The sequence below is a fragment of the Macrobrachium nipponense genome, chromosome 21 (assembly GCF_015104395.2).
Source record: "Macrobrachium nipponense isolate FS-2020 chromosome 21, ASM1510439v2, whole genome shotgun sequence".
Taxonomy (NCBI): Eukaryota; Metazoa; Arthropoda; class Malacostraca; order Decapoda; family Palaemonidae; genus Macrobrachium; species Macrobrachium nipponense.
This window is the reverse complement of record NC_087212.1, coordinates 77,013,429-77,038,247: the sequence shown is the minus strand read 5'-3', so window position 1 is coordinate 77,038,247 and position 24,819 is coordinate 77,013,429. Positions and strand designations below refer to the sequence as shown.

Sequence of the window (24,819 nt, the reverse complement as noted above, 5' to 3'; positions counted from 1 at the left end):
TATATTATATATATGTGTGTGTGTGTGCGTATACACTGTACATTTGTAAACTGGCATATAAATTAATAATATTTATGAGTGTTATAGTTAATTCATATAGCAAGTCCTTGGGAATGAAGTTGCTACCAAGGCGCTTCTCCATAGGCTGCGTGACCGACCTCATTCGATTAACTACAAAGTAATAACTCAAATAAAAGCATGAAGGCACCCTGGCTAAAAATGGAACACTGCTGAAGAGTTCCTCTTCTTTCAATGATCTAACCCGAGATATGTTGTTGGTGAAACGAGCATCCTAACCTCTAAACTTTTACTGCGTATTTCTATAGATATACATATACATAACTATAAATATAACATATGTATGTACACACACTCATATATAATAATATATATTATTATATATATATATATATATATATATATATATATAGAGAGAGAGAGAGAGAGAGAGAGAGAAGCGAGAGAGAGATAGAGAGAGAGAGAGAGAGAGAGAGAGAGAGAGAGGTCTACGAATTAACTCTACATAGAACAAAGTGCAGAAGGTCTGGTACGAAGTGTACGTGCAGAAGTGCAGTGAAGAGAAGGCTGCGGGGAGCACAAAATGTGTAGTACAGGGATATTAAGCCAAAATAAATAACAACTTTGGAAAACACTCTTGAAGATGTGATAGAAATTATAATTATACAGGTGTGCCATACAGCCTTAAATGTGAGATAAAGACAGTAAACACAAATGAAAATTACAAAAAAACAGAATTTAGAAAGAAAATAATTGAATAGCAGCACAAATGCTTATCTCAACAAATTTCACTCATGTTCAACAAATCAGTGGAAATTTCCATCTACATCGGGAAAATGGCCAAGAGTAAGAGAGAGAGAGAAAAAAAAAAAAAATCATAGTGGCTGATCACGAAGGTCCATAAAATTATGCAAGCGTTCTTTCACCGTGAAGTGATGCAAGGTAAGGAAATGGGACAAGAGGACATTCTTTATAATACGTAAAACAGGGAAATCTGCATAATCTGCTTTGCTTTACTAACTATAAGCTGCACAAGGTGGAGGTCGCTTCCGGGGCTTTCAACATAAGGTTCTTGGCATCAGTTTCCTTCATCATATTAAGAATAGTGTAGTATCCATGAAGCATATATATATATATATATATATATATATATATATATATATATATATATATATATATCATCCGAGTGTGTGAGTGTAATCGCCTTTCCTATGCTTTCGATATTGGCGACTTTTTACATGCAAGCTCAATCAAACGTTTTCAAACGCAGCAAATTCAAGAACTCATTATTTAATATACAGTTGGAATGCAATCTTAAAGACGCACAAAAAGCACAATATATATACACATATATATATATATTATATATATATCATATACATATATATACAGACATATATATACACATATATATATACATACACCTTTCACTTTCGCCTCGTCAACTGGTGTTGCAAAAATCATGTGTGCTTCAGTTCACTAACTGGTGAAATTTGTACCAGGTAGTTGGTCCACTGAGGTGGATAGCTGCCAGAATTTTGTTACTTCCTAAAGCCATCCCCTCTATGGTGATTATATATATATATATATATATATATATATATATATATATATATTATACACATATATGCTTGAAAATCACAGTAAATGGACGTGAGTTCATATATTCGCTTACACACAGACACACACACACACACACATATATATATATATATATATATATATATATATATATATATATATATATATATATATATGTATATATATATATATATATATATATATATATATATATATATATATATATAGCTTCATTAAATATAAAAGTATACAGATAAACGTCGATTTTTTTCCCTTTTCTTCTAAACTATCTAAATCACAGATAACCAACTTTTCAAGCATAACTACGCAGATGGATGACCGTCTCAGGCCCCACGGAGACAAGGAATCGAATGAGCATGGTATACAATTGGGCCTACCCCGGAAGAATGGGATGGGCAGGCTTCTTAAAAGTGGGCAGACTATAGATAAAAGAAGCAGTAAGAGAATGCTAAAGCTCGTTTGCTGAAACAGCTGTTCCAAGAATGCTTCTACACAGGATTCTACCAAAGGGTAGACTAAAGAACTATAAAGCATGAAGAGAAAGACATTCAATCCTTTGAGAAGCCTTCTAATAAATGACGCGCGGAGGAACTGTTCCATTGCAATGGAACGGTTTTTAGACGATATCTATCTGAGGGTGCATGTTGTCGTTTATACACTGTGAATTCATGCGGAGAACGAAAGTCAAATAAGCGAGTAAACTGACGTGGAAGACTGGCTCCATTTCGCATCCAATTCTGCCGCATGGGAAGAGGAGAGCTCGAACGTGAGGGAGGAGGCGACCGTGTTCATCTATATCAACAAGTATACTTACATTTTCCTTCTCTTATTTGAGTGGGAAAGGTCTCATTAGAATGCGCATCTCGTCCCTGTCTCTTCGCACGAGACAGCGACAGCGAACAGCTGATACAACACCGTAAAGCATATTTAATGGGCTCATCGATTTTCTTTTGAAGTGACTGAAGAACACTGCCGTTATCGACGAGGCTTAACTGTGTCACTTTACATTTGCAACTTGAGCGTTATGATGACAGGTAAGGTATAATAAAATGCAATTCGGTGTTAATCGAATCTAATCCATATATTACCAGCTGGATCGATAAACTCATCACATGGACTCTAGTTCACAGAAAGGAATCGAGGCGACCAACTTTTCATTCTCTACAAAATTTGAATCCCCGTTGCTCTTCGATTCATGATGACGCAGTTCATTTGCCAAAACATTCGAAGGAGTGGGTGGGTGGGTAGGTCAGAGAAGGGTTGCAAGAGTAAGGTTCCTCTATGATCAGCTTCACCTGATCGACCTGGGAGAGAAAGAGGCAGGAGAATGAGTGAGAGAAAGAGAGAGAGAGAGAGAGAGAGAGAGAGAGGGACAGACTTCTTCCAGCCAGCAGCCCGAGGAGTCGAACTCACCTATTTTGAGCCTGAGATCGCCCGAAAGGGAATGTTTTAACGCCGTGAACATGTTGGATGGCGAATGAGGGAAGGAGATAATAACAAATGTGGGGACGATACCAGGTCCTACGCGCAAACGATGGCCAATGGCTCACCCATGGGGGAAGGGAAGGTCCACCTTTGAGGTCTACCTTCGACACCTTCACCAGCACAAGCACACCCGGGTCACAGCCCGCTAGTAAACAACATCGTGCAGCCGTACCGGGCCGCTCTTGCTCTCTCCCTCTCTCTTTCTCTCTCTCTCTCTCTCTCTCGTCTCTCTCTTGCTCTCTCTCTCTCTCTCTTCACAGACTAAACAGTTACCACACGTTGCCGATTTCGTGTCTTCCTGGCAGCGTTTTTCTTCCTCCACTGCTGACAGATTTGAGAAAGAGAGGAAATAGAATTGAGAAGCAATTTCAAAAGACATTGATCTTCCCTGGGAATGTGAAACGCAATGCCTCTACAAAACAGCTGAGTTACCCGATCACGTGAAATGTGGCCCAGTTGCCAATTATTGTTTATTTTTCTTGAATGAATGCAGTCGACTCTTCCCTTTAAGGACACTTTAAGTTTTATCCGATAAAATATTTTATCGAGAACTTAAATTCTGAAGGTAATTCATCACAATAAAAAATACAGTTAGAACTATTTCAAACAGACATTACAATTAGGCAAACTCGATGTAATAGTTCAAAATGTTACCACCACCCAGAAATGGCGCTGTGTACTCTGAGATCAATAGATATATACGTATCTCGTGATCTTGTGAAATATATACTGTACTTTTAAACGGCGGTTACTGCAAAGAATGAAAAGCCACGAGACGTCGAAAGAACGACGTGGTCAGAAATAAATCAGTCGAGAAAAGGAGGGAAGCGACCCCAAGTTGAATCTGGCACTGCGAGTGCGCCGTCTCCGGAAGGTAGGCGTAACACGAACGTGGACTTCCAGGAAGAGCCGACCAGTGGTCAACGCGCCATATGGATCCAAGGAGTGATGATTGCTCCTTTGCTTTGGGAATGCTTAGGGACGGCACATGCACACACTGCTTGAATTCCAGGTTACTATGAATAGGCCACTAGCTAATGAAAGGTGGATTATAAGTCAGTTTCAGTTGACGTCATTTGATAATATGGAGACAAAAAACTAAAATAGTAACATATTTCTCCGTCACGAAACGTGCCATCTGTATCATTTTCCAGTAACAGTCCTCAACTACGGCATAAATCTAGCAACCACATTCCTAAATAAAAACAGCTTTTCCTAGTCATTCGTAGAATACCAAATTTCTAAAGAGAATCACTACCGTGTTAAAACACATTCAAATGTTAGGTAAGCCTCCGACATCAAATGGAATGATCTAGATATGGATGAAATTAGCTTACGAAAGAACTGTTTCTTTTAATGGACATGGTGTAGGAATACTACATGGCGTTTATCGAGCAGATGAAGGGCGAGCCAAAGAAATCAAGATAAACACTGTCCCATAGAATCACACAAATGCATACATACACAAATTTATGTACGTATTGATCTCACCACAGGCACCACCATCTCTTGTACTGCCTTCTTCCGCTCTTTATGATGCCCTCACGTACTCCCTGCAGGCTCCCATATTGACAATGTTCATTTTACACAGCTAAGCAAAAGAGTTCCACCTTTAGTCATGTTTCTCTTGTATCGTTATGTCTTTTCATTTCACAAATGAGGCCACCCCTCTCTTGATTCATTGTCGGCCGAACTTCTTTCGACCAACTGTCAGCTACCACGTGCTTACAAGTTTATAAAAATCACATACAAATGAAATGTGGAGCTTTATACTGACATTCATGAAAACGGGAAAGGTAAAACGTATAAAGTAATACCAATGACATGATGCAGAGTCGACTTCTGAAGATCAGACCTGTCACTTTCAAATTAGCCCAGATGTAGATGGAAATGGTAAAATTTCACACTAAGATGACCTGCAATCACGTAAAATAGGGATCAAACCGAAAATAAATATTCTTTGGAAAATAATGACACCTCCAAAGTTCATACCTAGCACGTTTCATCGAATATCGAAGGAAACAAGTAAAAAATGCGCCAGAGTTTCTTCGGCGCAATTGTGTTTTCTGTACAGCATATAATCAACGCCACCAAAAATAGATCTCTCTTTCGGTGGTCTTGGTATAATACTGTATGAGCCGCGGCCCACGAAACTTTAACCACGTCCCGGTGGTGGCATGTCCTATATAGTTGCCAAAATGCACGATTATGGCTAACTTTAATTTAAAGTAGAATAAAAACTACTGAAGCTAGACGTCTGTAATTTGGTATGTTTGAAGATTGGAGGGTGGATGATCAACCTATCAATCTGCAGCCCTCTAGCCTCAGTAGTTTTTAAGATCTGAGGGCGGACAGAAAGTGCGGACGGACAGACAAAGCCATCTCAATAGATTTATTTTACAGAAAACTAAAAATGCATGTAGAAGACTCATAATATGCACATAAAGCCTACTGTGTATGCACATATTCATTTTTGGTATGCAATCATGCCCAAGAGCAGCCTTTCTCCCCACTGGCCGCTAAAGAGGTATTGCAAAATGAAGATACCTTGGTTTATTCTTCGAGATGGTGAATGGTGTCGCTGTGTTCTGGACTTCGCGCCTCCACTCTTCTTGAAATAACATTTCTTGCTGCATGGGGACACCAACAATAATAATACACCAAAAGCAATACTATACGACAGACTCGAATGGCAATAAATATTTCTACGAGACCTCGTGAGATACCACCACTTAATGAACCCAGCTACCCCTGTACCATACTGAACTGTAATTCCATCTTTCTTATCCAAAGTATCCTACATACAACTTTCCAGGAACTTGAGAACAAAGAGGGCCTTCATAAAACTATGGGTCTTTTCAATACACGTCAAGTAGGTTTGTTTGTATGGTGTTTTTACGTTGCATGGAACCAGTGGTCAAGTAGGTGTCGAATATATGGCTACTGTCTTCCTTCGTGGCTTGTGCTGCAAAGAAAGTTTGACAGGGGCGCAGAAGAAAACGATGTCGTATTGACAAATGACCTATATACTGTTCACCAAGATGCCATCGCGACAAAATACAAGACAAACATTCATTAGCCATCTATCTATGTGAGAACTGTGATGCATAAAACGTTTCAGCAATGCGAACGTGTCCCCTGGTAATATCGCTCGACGCATCCGTAACTTGGCTGGCAAAGCAAAATGATTTACAAACCGCAGACCGTGAATACCAATGGCCGATTGCCGCGCGAAGAAAATGCAACCCCCCATTTCCATCTTCAACACCATTTCTATGTATATGCAATTTCAATTTCCATAACAGAATTTTGCTCTTTTTTTGCCAATATTATTCTCTTTTGTCTCTTTTCTTATTTCCTCATTAGTCTTTTTGTTTTATTCTGGCATCCTTTCCCATCAGCGTGCTGTTTCTTTTATTCAGTCTGGTTCCTCGAAACAACAACAGCGCAGCTTCTGTGCCGAAGAAAGGTTGTTTTTCCCTTTCCGTCTACTCCGTCTTTTCCTAGAATTATTGTTTCCCTTCCTCTATCATTTTGAAAGTTCAGACTATTTTTCTCTTCGCCTCCTTGCTCTTTTCGCACTATTTTCCCTTGAGAATATAATTTTTGCTCCCTTTGTCCAATTCTCTACGTCCCTCTTCTTTTTCTTTTCTGTATTCTATTGTTTAGACTTTCATGTGTTATCATTTTTTTTTACATTTTTATTCCTTCTTCCCAATCAAACATATTTCTTTTGCCCTGGACGGCGGAATTCGTTGATACGTTTTTGGTTTTCAAATTTCAATGAATCCTTATTCCTTACTATTTCATATATATTCACGAATGATGCACCTCTAACTCATACCCAATACCCGATTACTTTAACAACGGATATTGCCTCTCATCAGCTCTACTTCTCTCCTACATCTCGTCTCTTGCATCCATTCCCTTATGATTCACTTATTTTCTTATGACTTATCTCTTCCTTAAACTCTTCGAACACTTGTCATACAATTTCCCAGCGAGGAATGTCGCATTTTACTTCGCTATTCATCAGTTTTTCTTTCTGCAGTTATCTTCCCGTTCCTCCACAGTTCATGGACATTTTCATTATACTTCAGAATTCTTCTGGAGATAATGCTTGCCTTCCTTTCTTACGCATTTGTCTTATGGTTTCCTGTTTCCGTTTCATTCAGCATTCTAGGCAACCGAACAATGCATTTCAGGGACTGCGAGTCAGCGTTTTTCTCAAATATCTTTCAAACTAATTATTTGAGCGGAATGGTATTTTGACACCGTGTACAAGACACCTCCCGCTAATTTTTGGTAATATAGTGCATTGTCAAATGGTGTTAGTTAAAGCGTATAAACTCGACTTTTAAAGGCAAAGTTGTATGTGTCAGCAGGAGTCATATACAGATTCGGACGTCCGCTATCCCCCATCCCTTCCCCCTACCTCCCTCCTTCTCTCACTCTTTCTTTATCGCTGTAATTTACAATATGGAATAAAATACCGTTTTCCATGATATTTTTCAATACCAGCAGATAATTGGAGAGTTCATAATGAAAATGATAGCGAGGTTTGACCTAATGACCATAATAATGGTTCATTTTCCTAATTTATTCTGTTTAATAGTATCCTTGGCGTGTCAGGTCATACCGTAATGATAAGGGGTTGTCTGTCGGCTGCAGCACTTGCACTGTGAGTATTCACTGAGTAATTGATGGAGACGGATTTTTATCGCTGTCATGGTCGCCATATTACTTTGTCGGCGTCGTTGTAGAAATGCCTTTGCAATACGATCCCTGAACATATACAACATGGAGAAAGCTGACAAGAGATTAAGGGTCAATCTCAATAGGTACGTGACTCTTCATAAGACACGCATGCAAAAAGCGCACGCATGTTGGTCAATCAATCAATCAATGTATCTAACTCTCCATCAGATTATCTATTACTTCGGCTACAATCAACCCTTGGAGTATATATATATACATATATATATATATATATATATATATATATATATATATATATATATATATATAATATATATATATAGAAAATGAATATGCTAGTTCATCTAAACACTTCCCCAGTGATATTTTGTTTCATTTGGAGACTATATATATATATATATATATATATATATATATATATATATATATATATATATATATATATGATTTTGAATGAATATTTAAAAGTGAAAATGAATATTGCTGTTTCATCCTCAAAAACACTTCCCCCGATAATTTTGTTTCGTTTGAAGATTATATTTTATAATATATAATAATATATTACTATAATATATATATATATATATATTATATATATATATGTATATATATAGATATATATATATGTATATATGTATTATATATATGGTATATATATAATAATAACATAATATATATATTATTTGGTTTATAATTGTATTATATTAATGGTATATTAATATAATACATATATATATTTAAATATATATATATATATATATATATATATATAAGTCCTTTATTCAAATGAAACAAAATATCACAGGGGAAGTGTTGAGATGAAACAGCATATTCATTTTCACTTTTATATATTCATTCAAAATCATTCAAATTCATAAGCAACGTGTATATTCAGATCATTTTGCTGATAATATATAGTTCCTTTGATAAACATATACCCAGCATTTTTGGTCTGTTGCCGTCAAGGAATAAAAAATTAGAGACTCCTGAATATGTCAGTTTGCAGATGCTGAATAACAGATACAAACCTGTGAAAGACATAAGAAAATTAATTTCTTAACTGTTTATGAATGAGGCAAAAACTGGATACCTTCTTTATAAAAAAAAAAAAACCCGTATGTTAAATGCCTGTAAATAGGGTAGAGTAATAGGTAACACTTGGGCAGTCTTTTTAAATGATTGATCCAATTGTAAGAAATACAAGTAAAATCCCTTTTGGATGGGTATGTACATGAATACAGTGGGTCACTTTACATTAATAAATATAATTCAAGATGCATGAAAAAATAACTCATTCACTAAACTCGTTATGGTACAGGAATTGCATCCTTATTACTGGTGTTTGATTAGTAGAAACGAAATTCTAGTGTGATATGAATAGAGAAACACACACACACACACAATGATAAAATGATAGTGACAGTAGTTTCCCTCAAATTATATCCATTTTCTTTTTTCTTTTTTAAGGCAATTCACCTGCTGACGTGATAAGTAGACAAAGCTCCACCTACTTGGGGATTTGGGGGAAGTGAACAGACCTTGCTTCTCTTGTCCTTGGTGAACAGGGTGCCGGTCATACGCTATTTAGCGTCCTTCACGGTCCAGACCGTGGCCTCCTCCCATCTTACTATGATCACGGTCAAACGACTAGTCCGATTATAAAGGAAACTTGGCAGGGTAATAGTGGGGACCCCTAAGATGGTTTATAATGGGGTTTCATCCTACCTCCCCCCACCCCGCCGAAGAGGGTGGGGGTGAGATGGGATTCCCTGAAATAGAGCTGGTTCTGCCCGTGAAACGAGGCTGATCATGCCCGTAGACTTAGTTACTTTAAGAATTTTCATACATAATTTCTGTATAAATATGTTTGCTAGTTTATATAATTTAAGAAAATACAATAACAATAATGAAATAAACAAAGAATCTACGAAAACCAACATATTTACAACATCCAATTTTATTACTTATAATAATAATACGCAGGAAAGTGGAGGGGGGAGGGGGCTGAGGGGAAGGACAGGAAAGTGGGTTGAGGGAGGAATTAAGAGGGGAAGGGAGAGGGAGGGAGGTCGGGAGGAACGGGATGGGGATAAAGGCCGTTCGAATTCATTGGTTGGTGATGAATGACAACGCCACGTAAGTCAAGAGTTAACAGTCTTTTGACAATGCACTATATTACCAAGAGTAATATAGCGCATTTCGATCAAATGATTACTTTAAAGATATTTTAGAAAAACGATGACTTCTCCTCTCACAATAAGCACGCTCGTCTCCTGATCATCTTCCAATTTTCCTCACTACTTCTCTCAATCTTTGTTTTCAATTGTTTAGACCTTTGATTCATCATCTGCTATCGCTTTTCCTGAATTTCAGATTACATTATATCTCATTTGCTGCAGCCCTTCTTGGACCTGTCTTTCCTCTTCCTAATACTCTTTCTCTCCTATTTCATGACCCATTCCTCATCTGGGCGTGATTTCGGGTGTCCCCTTCGCCTTCCTCTCCCACCCTGCTCACTCACTCACTCACTCTTCTCGTTTTCTTACCCCTCAAAAAACTGATGTGAAAAGGTCAGGCGTCCCAGGTTTACCCTTTACAGGAATTAAAACACCTTTCCTGGGGCGAGTAATTAAGGGTGGAAAAAAAAAATGATTTTTGGAAAGAAGCCTAAAAAATGGGCAAAAACAAGAAGGGGTAAGGTTGGTGATCGGTTTTTCCCCAAAGTTCATGGTTCTTATTAAGTTTCAGTTAGTTTTTCTCATGGAAGGGAAGAAAATGCCTCATCACTGGTTCTTTATAACGAGGGAGCCTTGGAGAAAGTCTATTAATGAGGATGGATTAAGATTTTAGCTTATAAATTCGCGAGTGTCTTTTTTGGAGAGAGAGAGAGAGAGAGAGAGAGAATGAGAGATGAGAGGAGAGAGAGAGAGAGAGAGAGAGAGAGAGAGAGAGATAAATTGAACACGATACGCGAAAGGCTGCCTTGACTCATTTAATCGAAAGCCATTGAGTATAGTAATAACAGTCAAATATTATTAATAATAATTAGCAACAGACAGGTTTCTCAACATGTCGGTTGACAGCAAAGGAGACGTCTCTCTTGTTTGTAGGAAACTTCTAGAATGTCAAAGGCAAAAGTCTCAAAAATAGAAACCAGAACATCTATCTACTTCATTAGACCAGTAGGTATAGATCCTCTGCATATGTCTTTTTGATTCCATGCACCATCATAAACATATTAGCAATATGAATGACTCTAAACCCTACAGAGTAGAAAGAAGTGAATGTAATAAATGGCGTAAATTTTTGCTCCATGAAATGAAAGAAGTCTTTCGTTTTTCAGCAGCATTTATTAGAGGAAACGATGCTAATTCTGATCATCAGATACAGCATCCACTTCCCCTCCTGTGGAGATTAATGATTATATAATAGTCCATTATATCAATCTGACTGACGCTACATTATTACAGGTCGTCGATGCCCAAAATAAATATAGAACGAGTAACTAAACGAAACCTGCGATAGGTCTTTTACGAACTGTACATATATATATATATATAATATATATATATATATATATATATATATATATATATATATAATATATATATCCTGTGCGAATTGATAATGCATTCATTCGTTAGAACCGCAAAGTCATACAAGTACAGTAACTGTTCACTGCTCATATCCATTGAGAATGAACATTTATTTATATCTTATGAAGAATGTCAGTTCCTTCTATCATTCTATAAACCCTGTATACAAAAGGCAACTTCTTCTCCATATATCCATATAATAATGTTCGTTGATTACTTATGACAGAAAATGGGACGAACTCCCCCCTCCCCTACATTCCTTCTTGTACACCAGAATAAGGGAGTTGTTTTCTTTCAAGGAATTAATATACTGATTCATTCATTAACAAATAAACAAGCGATACAAGTTTATGCTTTATAGACGAATAACTTTTCGGTGATTTCTGACCAATCGCAGACCTCTACAGGAGTGAAACATTGTTCAGAACAGACTAACGGTATATGACATTAATATACCAGTATGTGAGATAAAGTTGAAAATAGTTAGAGAAAGACTTTCCTAGTGACAAAGACGCAAACTAAATACATTAATAAGACAAGACTCCCAACAATTAAACCACGATACGACAGTTAAGCAAAATCCAACCTCAAAGTAAAGCACTCTCCAGTACACTACGCTGTGTTTATAAGTTACCATTGAATAAGGGAATGACCATATGTTCGGACACTGCAGTTTCATACTATATCCTACAGCACTGTAGCACAATGGCATCACCTTACGTATGGAATGTTATGTATTACAAATTCATTTTGGAAACTGGTTAAATGTTGAGTTTGATTTCCTTTAAATTTGTCTGATGCCTACTATGTAATCTGTGGATTTGTTGTGGCTTAGTTTGCACTTATGTAAAATGTCTTCGATATTATTGTCTACTACTGATTTACTATTCCTTCATCTCTGTCTATCAATAATGCAAAAAAGTGCACTCAAGCGAGATCGTAACAGGACAAGGACTGTGGTATCACTTCGTATTGGAGCCTTCAAAGAAACCCGAATTAAACGGGGGTCACATGACACCTCGGCTGGTGTTTCCAAGAACCTTTTAAGCTCACTACATCAAAGACTGCGACAACCACTTAGCAAGAGCTGCAAATTACACTCGCCTACTTAACAACTACAAGCTTCTACATTTCATAATAAAAATAAACATTGAATAACCTTCACAGTGTATATGCACAAACTGTAAGAATTGACTTTTCACTCACGTTCATATGATAGTGAATTTGAAAATCAGTGACTCATCATTTTCCGTTCAATGTCTCCATGCGTCTCCTGCAAATGACTGCACAAGTTTTCGTACCTATCAATTCTTCTTGACGAAAGACGACAAGAAATGCTAACTTCATGGTAAGAAAAAAAAAAGAAAGAAAACAGAGATCTACATGTATAAAGTGATCATGCTTCCCTCATCTTCCCCGTAATCTCTTCCAGCGAAATTCTGCCAATATTGCTCTCCTGTTCTTCAACTTGCACAAATCTGTTCATCTCTAGCCTCCCGTTACATACTTTTAACAAAGGCCTAGAGGAAAAAACAATGCTCTTAGTGCACAACAATTTTTCATGTCCTCAATAAATAACTTTATTTTAATAAAGTTGATACCAACAAGAATGTTTCAATAATATCTCAAGCGTTCTATTTGCAAGAAACAAAACCACTAACAAAAATCCTTGTTTTTAGTTTCAAGGAAAGTCGCTTTGCATAAAAATTTAAAAGGAAGTGTTCTGATCATCGCTCCTATTTACAGTCCAAAATAGTTATAAGGGGTGCGTGTCTTGTTATTTGAACGCATTTATGTGCATGTACCTTTATATAGAGGGGTATTGCGGAGTTTTAACTTCTCTGCCCATGCTTATAATGATGCCTCTTCGAAAAATTAGAAATGTAACGAAACGTTACTTTGCGAGCCACTGAGCCAGTAACAAGAAGAAACCCATCTTTCTCTCAAAAAAGACCAGCAGTGGGCTGGAATGGGCTGCGGAAACACCGACCTTGTCAAATGACGCCTCGCCACCAAGGTGAGAAATGTCCATATCAATATCACGGTTTGACACGAACCTCTCAAACTCTCCTTCCCACCTTCATACTGTCTTACAGCGTTTGATAAAAGGTACAGGTACAAAGTTATACTACATGTAAAACTATCAGAGAATGTATGTTATCCAGTGCGTAGAGAGAGAGAGAGAGAGAGAGAGAGAGAGAGAGAGAGAGGAGGGAGGGGAGAGGACGGAAGTCTGCAATATGCAAATCATTGCTTACATCATTTTTATCACTCATAAAATTGTGATTCTGACGACGTTATTAAGCGGTATAATGAACGGGACAAGCAACCGAAACATTTTTGCTTTCAGTCCGGAGAGGGGATATGCGCCGAAAAAATCGAGTTTTCTGGCCGGTGGTGGTCTCAGCCACGGTCCATGAAACTCAGTCATGGTCCGGTGGTGGCCTAAGTTGTTGGCACATACAGCGCTGCCAGAAGTACGATTGTGGCTAACTTTATTAACCTTAAGTAAAAAAAAAAAAAAAAAAAAAAAAAAAAAAAAAAAAAAAAAAAAAAAACTACTGAGGCTGGAGGGATGCGATTCGGTATGTCTCATGATTGGAGGGTGGCTGATCACATAACAATTTGCAGCTCTCTAGCCTCAGTAGATTTTAAGATCTGAGGGCGGACGGACAGACAAAGCCGGCAAAATGGAAGAAGGTGGCGACAGACCACATGCTTCATTTGCTCGTCTCTTTCATTATTGAAAACCATCGTTGGAATCATCCACACAATTTTGCGAGTGATAAAAATAATATAGAAAGTCATGTTTTCAGTCAGGAAAAAAAGAAGGACGATCATTCTAAAGCTTGGCAGATAGGCCATAATGCATTCCCTGAGCCGTGCCGTCTGACTGTACCTTGCGTGTGGTACAAGTCTTCCTGATAGGATAAAGAAATCTATCGCAGAGCTCAACGAATATATAAAAGTTCAAACGGTTTAGAAATACTTAGCGACAAAGAAGGAAAAATAACACGATAAGGAACACTAGAAATTCGAAAATAGAGGTCTTCCATTATTATCAAGTTCTATATTTATATATTAAAGAAGTAGGTTTACAATCTATTCTTAACATATAAAGTGCGGGTAAATTGATAATGACGTTTCTATTTCAGTACAACTGAGTGAAGAGGAAATGCCTAGAAGAAGCTTCAATCAATCTGAGTCAGTCATGCTCAGACAAACCATCGTTTATACATACTAAGAGGACAATTGTTCCACGCCTGAATATACGTGAACATATAATTACGAAACTCCTAAGGGAGTTTGCGTTTGCTTGTGAAGGGCAAAACGACGAAAAATAGCAAAGAAATATGACAATCAAAAGTAAAACTAAGCGCATCGTACGAATGGCCAAACATTAAAAAAGGGAGAATAATAAAAAAAAAAAAAAAAGGACGCGGAGACAGGTATTCTGGTGCACCATCTCTGAAGGCAAAAGTGTTTTGGGATGAGCCTTTCTCAGGCAATTAATACATAGTTGGGACAAGATTAGGAATACCAAGAATATGAGGCAAGTGGACCGAGAGTGAGTAAAAAAATAAAAAGGATGGGGGAGATATATGAAAGGATTAAGATGAGTTTTCGAGAAAGGAAAGAAAATGAATGCAAAAGTGAGAGAGGTGCAATCGTTAACTGGGGATATTTTAGTTTAAGCATATCTAAAATAAGGATAAAAATAATTTTATTTCCGAGTTACTTTTAGATTTTTAAAAACCCTAAGAAAAAATGCAAATTACAATGCATTCACTTATAGCAATACAAACAAAGGAACTTTTTATAGCAGATAATGTTTGCCAATATTCACTCTTAAAGTAAAGTATGATAATATCGAGATTCGGAGATATTAGGGAAAGAAGCAGAATAGCACAACGGCGGTGGCTATAAAATTATAATCATTTCACTGATTACGGCAGCTGATAGCAAGGCAGTTTCAAATTTGTATGCGTTTCTTGATGGTTTTATATATATATATATTGTAAAAATTTACATTTTCTTTATTTTAAGATTTAAGTTTGTTTGAAAGCTAATGTTTTTCCATTTGTTCACGCTAATGTTTTTTGTTCTTTTTTTTTTTTCAATAATGGTTTGGTTCCGATGTTCATTTTTTTCGTCTCCCCTTTCGCCATCTTTCTTTTCGTAGCCGCTGCCTTAGTTGAAGTTAGTTCACGGCTGAGACTTACACAGGGTGGAGGTGAGAGTGGTCTTTGTATTTGTTTTTTTTTGTTATTTCGAAAATATAGTACTTTGACGTCATTTCTTATATTGTACATTGTTAATTTGTTATAGCCAGTCATTGAAAATTTTTATTGTGTTAAATGTTTGTAAATTTTTTTTAGATTTTGCTTTTGCTTTTCTGTTTTCAGCTTCTGGAGTAGAGGTCCTCTCCAACCTTTACCAAAGAAGATTTAATTTGAAGTTGTGATTTAAAAGTTAATTTCATGTCTGTTAATGTTTATCTTCAAAACGCTTAAAGAGTGTTATCCGGTGAATTATGATTTTATGTATAAATAAATATTGTTTATGGCTTTTTGTACAGTTTATGATTGCAGCTCGACTTAGGACCATCCCATATGTCATGAATAGCATGGCTTATTTTATAATTCTTTGAAAAATATTACATGTATATATATATATATATATATATATATATGTATGTATGTATGTATGTAAGTATATGTGTATATGTGAGCGTTTTATTTTAAATCACGAAAAAGGTAAAAGCCTGATGATTATATGAACAGTTACAGCCACGAAGTGAAACAATTGAGATGCTAAGAACTTTCGTCTTATTGCCAAGACATGGTCACAGCAAGTAAAGATATACAAAGACATTGGCATATATGTATATATATATATATATATATATATATATATATATATATATATATATATATATAGTGGGTATAAGTCCTAAGGAAATACAAAAGGTTGGGAGGTCACAGAACGGTCAACAGATTGACATCGAAATCTACCTATTGGTGATTCTCTTTAATTTGTCTTTCAAATCCTTCTGGAACATCTGTTTTATTAGAGGGTCAAAGAAAATAATCCTGGGCTCAAATTAAGGTTATTCTCCCAGGTCAACTGAAGCTTGAAAGATTCCAAGAAGTTCCATGAAATAGTTTTATTACTTCGTAATATTTCATTGCTTTGTGCCCAATTTATTCTGTGGGACTTTTCACTTAGATGCAAAATTAGTGCATTATTAGTCTGACCTGTTCTTACTAAATATTTGTGTTGTTTTAATCTGGTGTTCAGTTCTTTACTGGTCCGACCTAAGTGAAATAAATCACATCCAATTCCCAGAACTTTGTCTACAATATTGCTATCTTTTCCGGGGCTATTTTTTATAAGATTTTTTTTATATTATTATGTGTAGGATACATTTGTATTCAACAAATTTTCAAAAATCTTTTAGGACAATTCTTGTTTTCTTTCCGAATTTCCATATGAGGTCTTCATAGCTTTATTGTGACAAATGTGGGCTAGATAGCATAGATCTCTTCCTATTTTTCTGATGTTCTTGAATTCTTGATCTAAAACCTTACGACTGACTTCATAACGCTCGATGAAACATTGATGAAGAAACTGAAATTTTTATATTATGATGCCCTGAATGATAGTGTACGTACATATGGCAGCTCATTTGTCTTTTTCGTATAGATACTGGATTTACAATTAAAAGGTTCAGTTTCAATATAAATGTCCTTGCATGGATTATGATTTATTTTACTTATGAAAAACGGACAAACAAGAGACCATCCGTCGATTGACCATGTCATAACTACCATAGATATAGAGGGGAGAGGTTGGACAGCCTATGATAGCTAAACTAGTTTGTGACGCCCACTGCCTAGCAACTCATACAATCTAATGAGAAACCCAGTTATCTCTAAAACGTGATTTCTCGGCTGTCTGTTTAGACTGTCAAATGATTTCATTACCATTTACTAAATACAATATGTACTGTATGCAAAAATAAAAATATTTAATTTTGCTGCTATATTTCTTCTACAGTTAAGTCATAAAATTTTGCAGATATGGCGACGTTACATCATGATCACGCTGCATTGATAGCCAATTTTATCAACAGTCTTTAAAGATTGGTAAATGATCTTTGTAGCTTTTACCAAGGATAATGTGTATTATATGTAGAAATAAAAATATTTATTCTGGCTGCTGTAGTTTTTATACATTTGAGCATTAAAGGTGATCAATTTGCCGACGTTAGGTACCTTTCTTACCATCATAAATTTACAGTTTTATTTTCTAAAGGCAGAACTAATTATTATTGTTCTTTAGTCATGGGTCAACCTAACAAGCAATAAAATTTGACAGCAGTATGTTAAAATAATTGTCACCTCCAACGCTGTCATCCAATATAATCTACAGGCATAATAATAATATTAATTATAGCCTAGGTTTAATAGCATGATACCTCACAGCCAATATTCTGTAGTCTGTACAATCATTTTATTGGATTTTACAATTTACTGTATCTGATACTATTAAGAAGGATACAATTAATATTGTAGTTTGTAGGGATGTATAAATCTTGCCGTTGCCAGTACTGATATATAAGTCAGCTGGCCCCTTCTGGTTACTTCTCATTAGACTAAATCTGCTTTGGCAGCCACATTGTTACCTCTTAACATATTCTGGACTTCAAAGTCTGTTGCAGAAACTTAAGCTCATGTATACCAGGAGGTTTGAAAATGTATTTTTTGCAGAAAATGCTTGCATATTCCAAAGTTTGGCTCTTCATCCCTTCTGCAGTTTCTAACCCAAGTAAGGTAGTGGTCTTGCTCTTTGTTCTTGTCAGGAAATCTTCAACACAAAATCAGTCCTGAATCTCACATGTCACATATTATTAACAAGAGGCTTCCTAAGAGAAGCTATTTATTCAATTACAGCATAAATGTAATAACAATCTGCATTAATTTGTATTCCTACAGCTGTGATTCAGGGGAGAGCACATTGTAAGTACTTTACAGAATCAGATCAAAGCATCTGAACTATGACATAGAAGATACCTGTACAGCTTCAAGTGCAATTATTACTGTGAGATACATATATAAAGTTATGTAACATGTCACAGTCATACTGACCAATGTACGGTCTAAGTTAGGCTAGCCTGTAAGAATAACTTAAGACTTTTGTAACTACTGAAGACTTGAGCTGTATTTCATAGTCTGTGGATAGGGACAGATAGAAAACATCAGCATTCCTGAAGGCTATGGTAGGCTACCCTTGGTTATTCGATCATCAACCCCAGTAGACTAGCTAGTTGATAAAGTTTACTTTTTAAGCTATAATGTATTATGAATTTGAAGTATTCTTAAGGGTAAAAATGATAATGGTAAAATTGAAGAATAGCCTCTATCTTTAAGTCTTCTGGCAGATCAAATTCAGCCGAGTCCTCTGCATACAAGGAGGCTTGAGCACCTATTGATAATATGGTAAATAACAGTATAACACTTCATTAACACTTAGAACTGCAACAGGCCTAGGGCTAAGCCTCATAATACTATATACTTTGGAGTGCAAGTAGTAGGGACAATTGTCAGATTTCACCATGGTTAAATGGACTGACAGTAACCCCACATGCTCATTTATTAGGCTATATGAATTTAATATCAAGTTGGCTTTAATAAAAAGCTTATTACAGCAGGCGTGTAGTTGACTGCAAGTTGACTGTGATCTAACACGTTTATTTTAGGTTCTTTCAACACAGTTACAAATATTTTCATGAATGAAAACATGTCACTATCTTGTGGAATGTGATCCCTGTTCTTTTGTGATCCTGTTTTTGTATTGAACACAGTTGATGGCCCAGCAGATGGTTCTTTTGCTGCTGGTCTGTGCTGTCGTTGCTGCTGCCATATCCAGGAAACAACACATAGCAATGGCGCCTTACTTGCAGGCGACTGTCACGTGACTGCCCAATCTCTCCCCTCTATATCTATGATAACTACTAATGTTAGGAAACAGAAACCTGCCACCACGAACCACTCTACCTATAAAGAGATGAACCTCAGGCAGAAACAGACATCCACACCAGAAAACAGTTCTAGTAAAGGAAGGGCAATTAACCTAAAACAGGTTACATTGATTTTACCACCGTTTTGAATATGAGGCCTTAAATACAATACCAAACTTCCATGCAGCATTTGCTGACATTTCTATTTTATGTTTCCCAAAAGTAGGATGTGAGTCCAAAGTTACACCAACTATAGTTAAAGCTTCAGAATTATTCAGCAGAGTTCCATCCACTTAAAGGGGAGGATGGAGTGGAAAATCAGTACTATATCTACTAATCAGTAGTGTTTTCATTTTACTGGAGTTCAGCCTCATACCCTAACTCTAAATCATTCAATAAACTGCTCCATGTCACGATTGAGACTAAGGGTGGCATAATTGTAGGCTTAACTACAACCACAAATGTTGCGTCATCGGCATAGTGAACAATCTTGTTTTCCTGGTCAACAACCGTATCACTTGTATACAATAAAAATAACAGTGGACCAAGTACACTATCGTATGGAATTCCAGACACAATAGGTCTTGGCTTGGTAAGTTCCCATCAACTGCAACTCGCTGCTGCCTGCCTACCAGTCAGGAAATCTTGAAGTAAACCTAAAACATATCCAACCACTCCAAGATTCTGAAGTTTATAAATAATTTACTTAATCGAAAGCAGCACTAAAATCTATCTGAATAACTCTATGCACTCAAAACCCTCATCAAGGGTATCTTGCAAGTGGCATGTCAAATCTAAAAGAGCACGACGGGTATCTATAGTCTGTCCACTATTCTAAGATCGCTAGGGTGGGGCTAGGAAAAGAATATAGCACTGCCAGATCTATTTATCCTTTTAAATCTAACCCTTACAGCGTTAGGTGAAATCTATCAATTACTGTACTTCGTTTTCTAAATAAACAAATGAGTAAATTTTGGTTGTTCTTAATGACTTTCCTTTCTTTGTGTGCCTTCTGGAAATAATCGTCATAGTTCTTTTAATAATACCATAATGTGTTTAATGCATTAACAGTTAAACTTTGTGTGGTGGTTCGGCAGGAATGGCTTTTCAAGCCATTTAATTATTGTCCCATTTTAGCAGCTACTTATGGGTTACGTGACTGTATTTTTTCAGTGCCTCTGCAAGATAAATAAACTACTTATCATTTAGGAGAAAAATAAATTACCATTAATTAATGGTCCCCCTTGTTGTTTCTTTAATATGAATTATTTTATATGTTATAAGCAATTTACTTGACTTGGGAGTCAAGATGTTGTCGGTGGGGAGATTTGATTCATTTTGGCTATCCTTTGGGCTATCAGTACTGTCAAGTGACTCTGGCTGCTTGAGGAGACCATCGCTGACCATGTGTCATGGAATAGTTTTGTACTGCAAAAATGTGAAGCCAAATATTTTTCGAAGTCATCTTTAAATGAATAATCTTTCTTAATTTGAATTTCACTTGAGTAAACTCTAAAAATGCAAAAATTTTAATCATAACGAGACGTTCAACACTCCACCCCAGCGATCTTGCAATATTGAAAAGACTATAACTGTTTCCAATATGCATACTGACCATCAGCTAATAATCCTTTGGATTCCACTTACTGGTATAGTGGCTTAAAAATAAGTTTTTTTTCTTTTTCTCTTTGCAACTTTGGAGAGCATAAGGAGAATGGAAATTAGCTTATATTTACTGCAATCTGCAGATATGCCACTCTTTGAAACATGCACTGTATTACTAAGCTCGTGCTCATCTGCAAAGATAATATGTTGACCTAATATTTTAATCTAAAGAATCTATCAAAACATCTAAGAAAGGGAGGCAATTGTCTTTTTCTAATTCTAAAGTAAACTTTATGGATGGTATGTACCTGGTTATTCAAATTAAAGAGTAAATAATTCACCATCCATTAAGTTTACTTTAGAATTAGAAAGACAATCGTTTCCCTTTCTCTGTGTATTAAAACACAGAGAACCATTTCAATGCAATTTCAATATTTATAGGAAACCAACCAACAACTTAGCTTATGTCCATTTCTACTCAGGCCATCACCTTAATATCAAAATGTAGAGTTTTTCTTCTATATTTTATTACGAGCATTGTGCATCGTCACTTCCCAGTATTTGGATCAAGAAATTGAATACATATAAAAAATAGGGACAGACTTATGATATCCTTCACATGTACTAGATATCAATTAAAATAAAGCCAACAAAATGTTTTATAGTGAAAATAACATAGAGAAAGAAACCCCTAAGAGGATTCTTGGCTTGCCTTACTTTAGTGGTTTTGAAATAAAAAATAACTGTTAAAATCTTTTAATGTTAACCTCGTTTTTTCCTATAATAATATACTAAAAGGAATGTTGATACAAAATAGCCCTACGAAAAACAACAAACAAATATATAGAATTCCATGTTTGGACTGCCCCCCCTTTTTTTTTATATCGGCCAATCTGAGAGGGACTTAGAAGTACGAATTAAACAGCAGAAGTATTCTCTTCACGAAATCTTTTAGAACCCGCTATTATACAGCTTACCTCCAGTTGTAATTAGCCCCGGGATGTACTATTTGGACCCCTGTATTGGTAAAATGTTCAAGAATGACCTAAAAGATAAAATTACTGATTTAATTAAAAATTATTTATCTTATATATATTTTCAATGTATTCGTTGATATTTCCTTCTTTCTGTAAAAATTTTTACCTTGCAAAGATTGTTACTGTTTACCAATTGGAGAGCTGTCGAGTTGTACTTTTATAAAACTTTTTGGTGGTTATTTACTTTTTTGTATAATCTTTTAGTTGTCTCGTCCATGCGTCTGAGCTGTTGGGCCTAATCTTTTGCAAAACCTCTTAACCCTGTTCTAACTGAATATTTATGCTGATTTATTCATAGATTTATATCCTTACTTATTTGGTCCAAATAAAATGAATCACAGTCCCTAAATGGGAATTGATAAATTTTTTTACTATGGTGTAGGCATTTTTTTTTTTTTTTTTTTTATTGAAACTATTATATTAACCCTAAATATTTTCAACAATAATCTGATGGACTAACAGCCCATGAAATCGGATAAAATGAGTGTGCTTTTAAGGAATTTGGATATCCTGTCACTTTTTATTATAACATTTTAAAATAGCTTCACAGCTTTATTGTAGCAAGTATCCAAGTATGAGCTGGGTAACCGCAAGTCCCTGCTGATTTTGCTAATGGTGTCCAGTTCATTATTCAGGAATTCAGGAGAGAAAATATATAATGCGTAATGCCCACAAGAAAAATGAAGAAAATAAAGAGATCTTTACATTATTATAATGTCCACGTAAATATAGTACATCAGTTATTTATACACCTCAGTTTACCCAGGGGACATGATTCACAATCATTGTACTGCCAAGGAATAACTATATTGTATCTCATGACTTTTTTGCGAAGCAGTGCATTTTCGAGCTGTTCTTAAAAATACTGCCTGCAAGATAACATCGCAACTGTAATCTATCTTGGGAATGTTGCATAGTCAATAGCCGTGGGGTGAAAGCTATTTCTAAAACCCCGTATTTGAGAAGTAACTTAATTTTCTATTAAACTTGTCTGCAGTACATTGGTATTTATTTTTCTTAAATTGTCATAGTATTGAGTTGTTGTTATAGTATTGAACTTTAGACATTATATATTGTGTGCAAAAAAAAAGTCCTCTTGAGAACTGATTACTTGTATTGCACAGAAAATGAAGGATTCTGAACTGAGAGAGACAGTATGCCAAATACAGTGCCATTATATTCCAAACCCTGTAACTGAATGTGTGATAAAGATGATCACCAGAAGAGTATCGGTATCGTATCAAATGATATATATCATATGCAGGTATACATAATTACCGAATCACACAAAAATCACGTTGAATATCAAAAGGACCCACGACAATGAGACATCGTTGCATTTAATGTAAATTTGGCGTCATATTCTGTTTGACAGGTTATAGCTCCCCTTCAAATTATTCACAACTCTATTGAAAGAGATTAACATAACTCCAGAGGAGTATTTTGATGTTCATGGAATAATATTGCTTTGTGATTAAATGGTCACCGATTTAATACACTTTGTGATGCAATTCACTTCATTTTCTGATCATAGGTTTCATTTTTTATTAAAATTTCTACTTCATTCCAAGTTCATTATTTCTTTATTATTATTTTGCATTTTCAAACCAGTTTATTTTGAAATTTTCCATATCATCTTGTTTTTATTATTATAATTTAGATAGTTTTTTTTAAATAAGTTTTTACATTCGCCCTTCTCACCTTACTACCTCTAAACTAAGATATGGTGTTCATCATTTGTTACTGCAGTCTTCTGCCAGTTCTCTGGTTATATTGAAACTGGAATTAACTTACATAATCATTAATACGTTACTTGAGTGATCAAGGAAGGAAGAATTAGCCATAAGACTCGGCTATGAAAAGGTCTTCTACTGGGTACAAAAAAGGGAGAAGTCAAATAAAGGATGAAACATGATTGATGTTTAAAATGCTCTCAGCTTGAGAAGCCATTGCGGCTGCGATTATTATTATCATTATTATTATTATTATTAGCCAAGTTGCAACTTTAGTTGGAAAAACAAGACGCCACAAGTCTAACTGATTACAGAGAAAGAATAAGTGACATAATGAATAAACTAGTCACAACTACATTAAAAAATCCCTTTATAATTTTTTTGCTATCGAAAGAAAACTTATAACAACTGTTGCATAATAAGACTAAAACATTTGTTTGTTTGTTTGCACACTTCCTCTTCCTTTCCCCTCCCCGTAGCTCTTCCATCTCCATTCTTCCCCTTCACTCGCCCTCCCTCTCCCCTTCCCCTCTCGCTCCCTTCCCTCTTCCCACTCACTCCACTCCCTTTCCCCTCACCTCCCTCTTCTCTCTCTCCTCCCTTCCCTCTTCCATACCCTTCCCCTTCACTCCTCTCCCCTTCCTCTTTCCCTCCCCTTCCCCTCTCCCTCCCTTCCCTCTTTCATCCTTTCCCCCCTCCTCCGTCCATACCACCACCTCTTCCCTCCCACTTCACTTTTCCCACCCTCTCCCCTCTCTTCCCTCCCCTTTCTCCTACCCGTCTTCTTCACTCTTTCCTCCTCTCTCCGCTTCCATCTCCTTCTCCCTCCATCTCCCCTTCCCTCCCGTCCGCCCCCATTCCCCCTCCCATCTCCCTCACCCTCCTACTCCCCCTACCGTCTTCCCACCAACACCCCTCACCCTCCCCTCCCATCACCCACACCTTCCTACTCCTCTTCCCCTATCCCCCTCCCGGTAAAACAGGACTGGTGCTGCCCGTAG

General features: G+C 36.3%; 1 protein-coding gene across 10 annotated transcripts in view; it reads right to left on the bottom strand.

Annotated features, from left to right (window-relative positions):
• The window catches only part of LOC135198187 (oxidation resistance protein 1-like), a 1,642,352-nt gene that overhangs the window by 743,356 nt on the left and 874,177 nt on the right, over nucleotides 1-24,819 (bottom strand). Inside the window, exon 1 of one of the 10 annotated variants that reach the window (XM_064225747.1) lies at nucleotides 3,034-3,247. The exons of the other annotated variants lie outside the window; for them this stretch is intronic. Coding sequence (XP_064081817.1) covers nucleotides 3,034-3,085 — 52 coding nt within the window. The 5' untranslated portion in view covers nucleotides 3,086-3,247. Of the gene's footprint in view, nucleotides 1-3,033; nucleotides 3,248-24,819 lie in introns of those variants that run through there. 10 annotated transcript variants of the gene reach the window in all.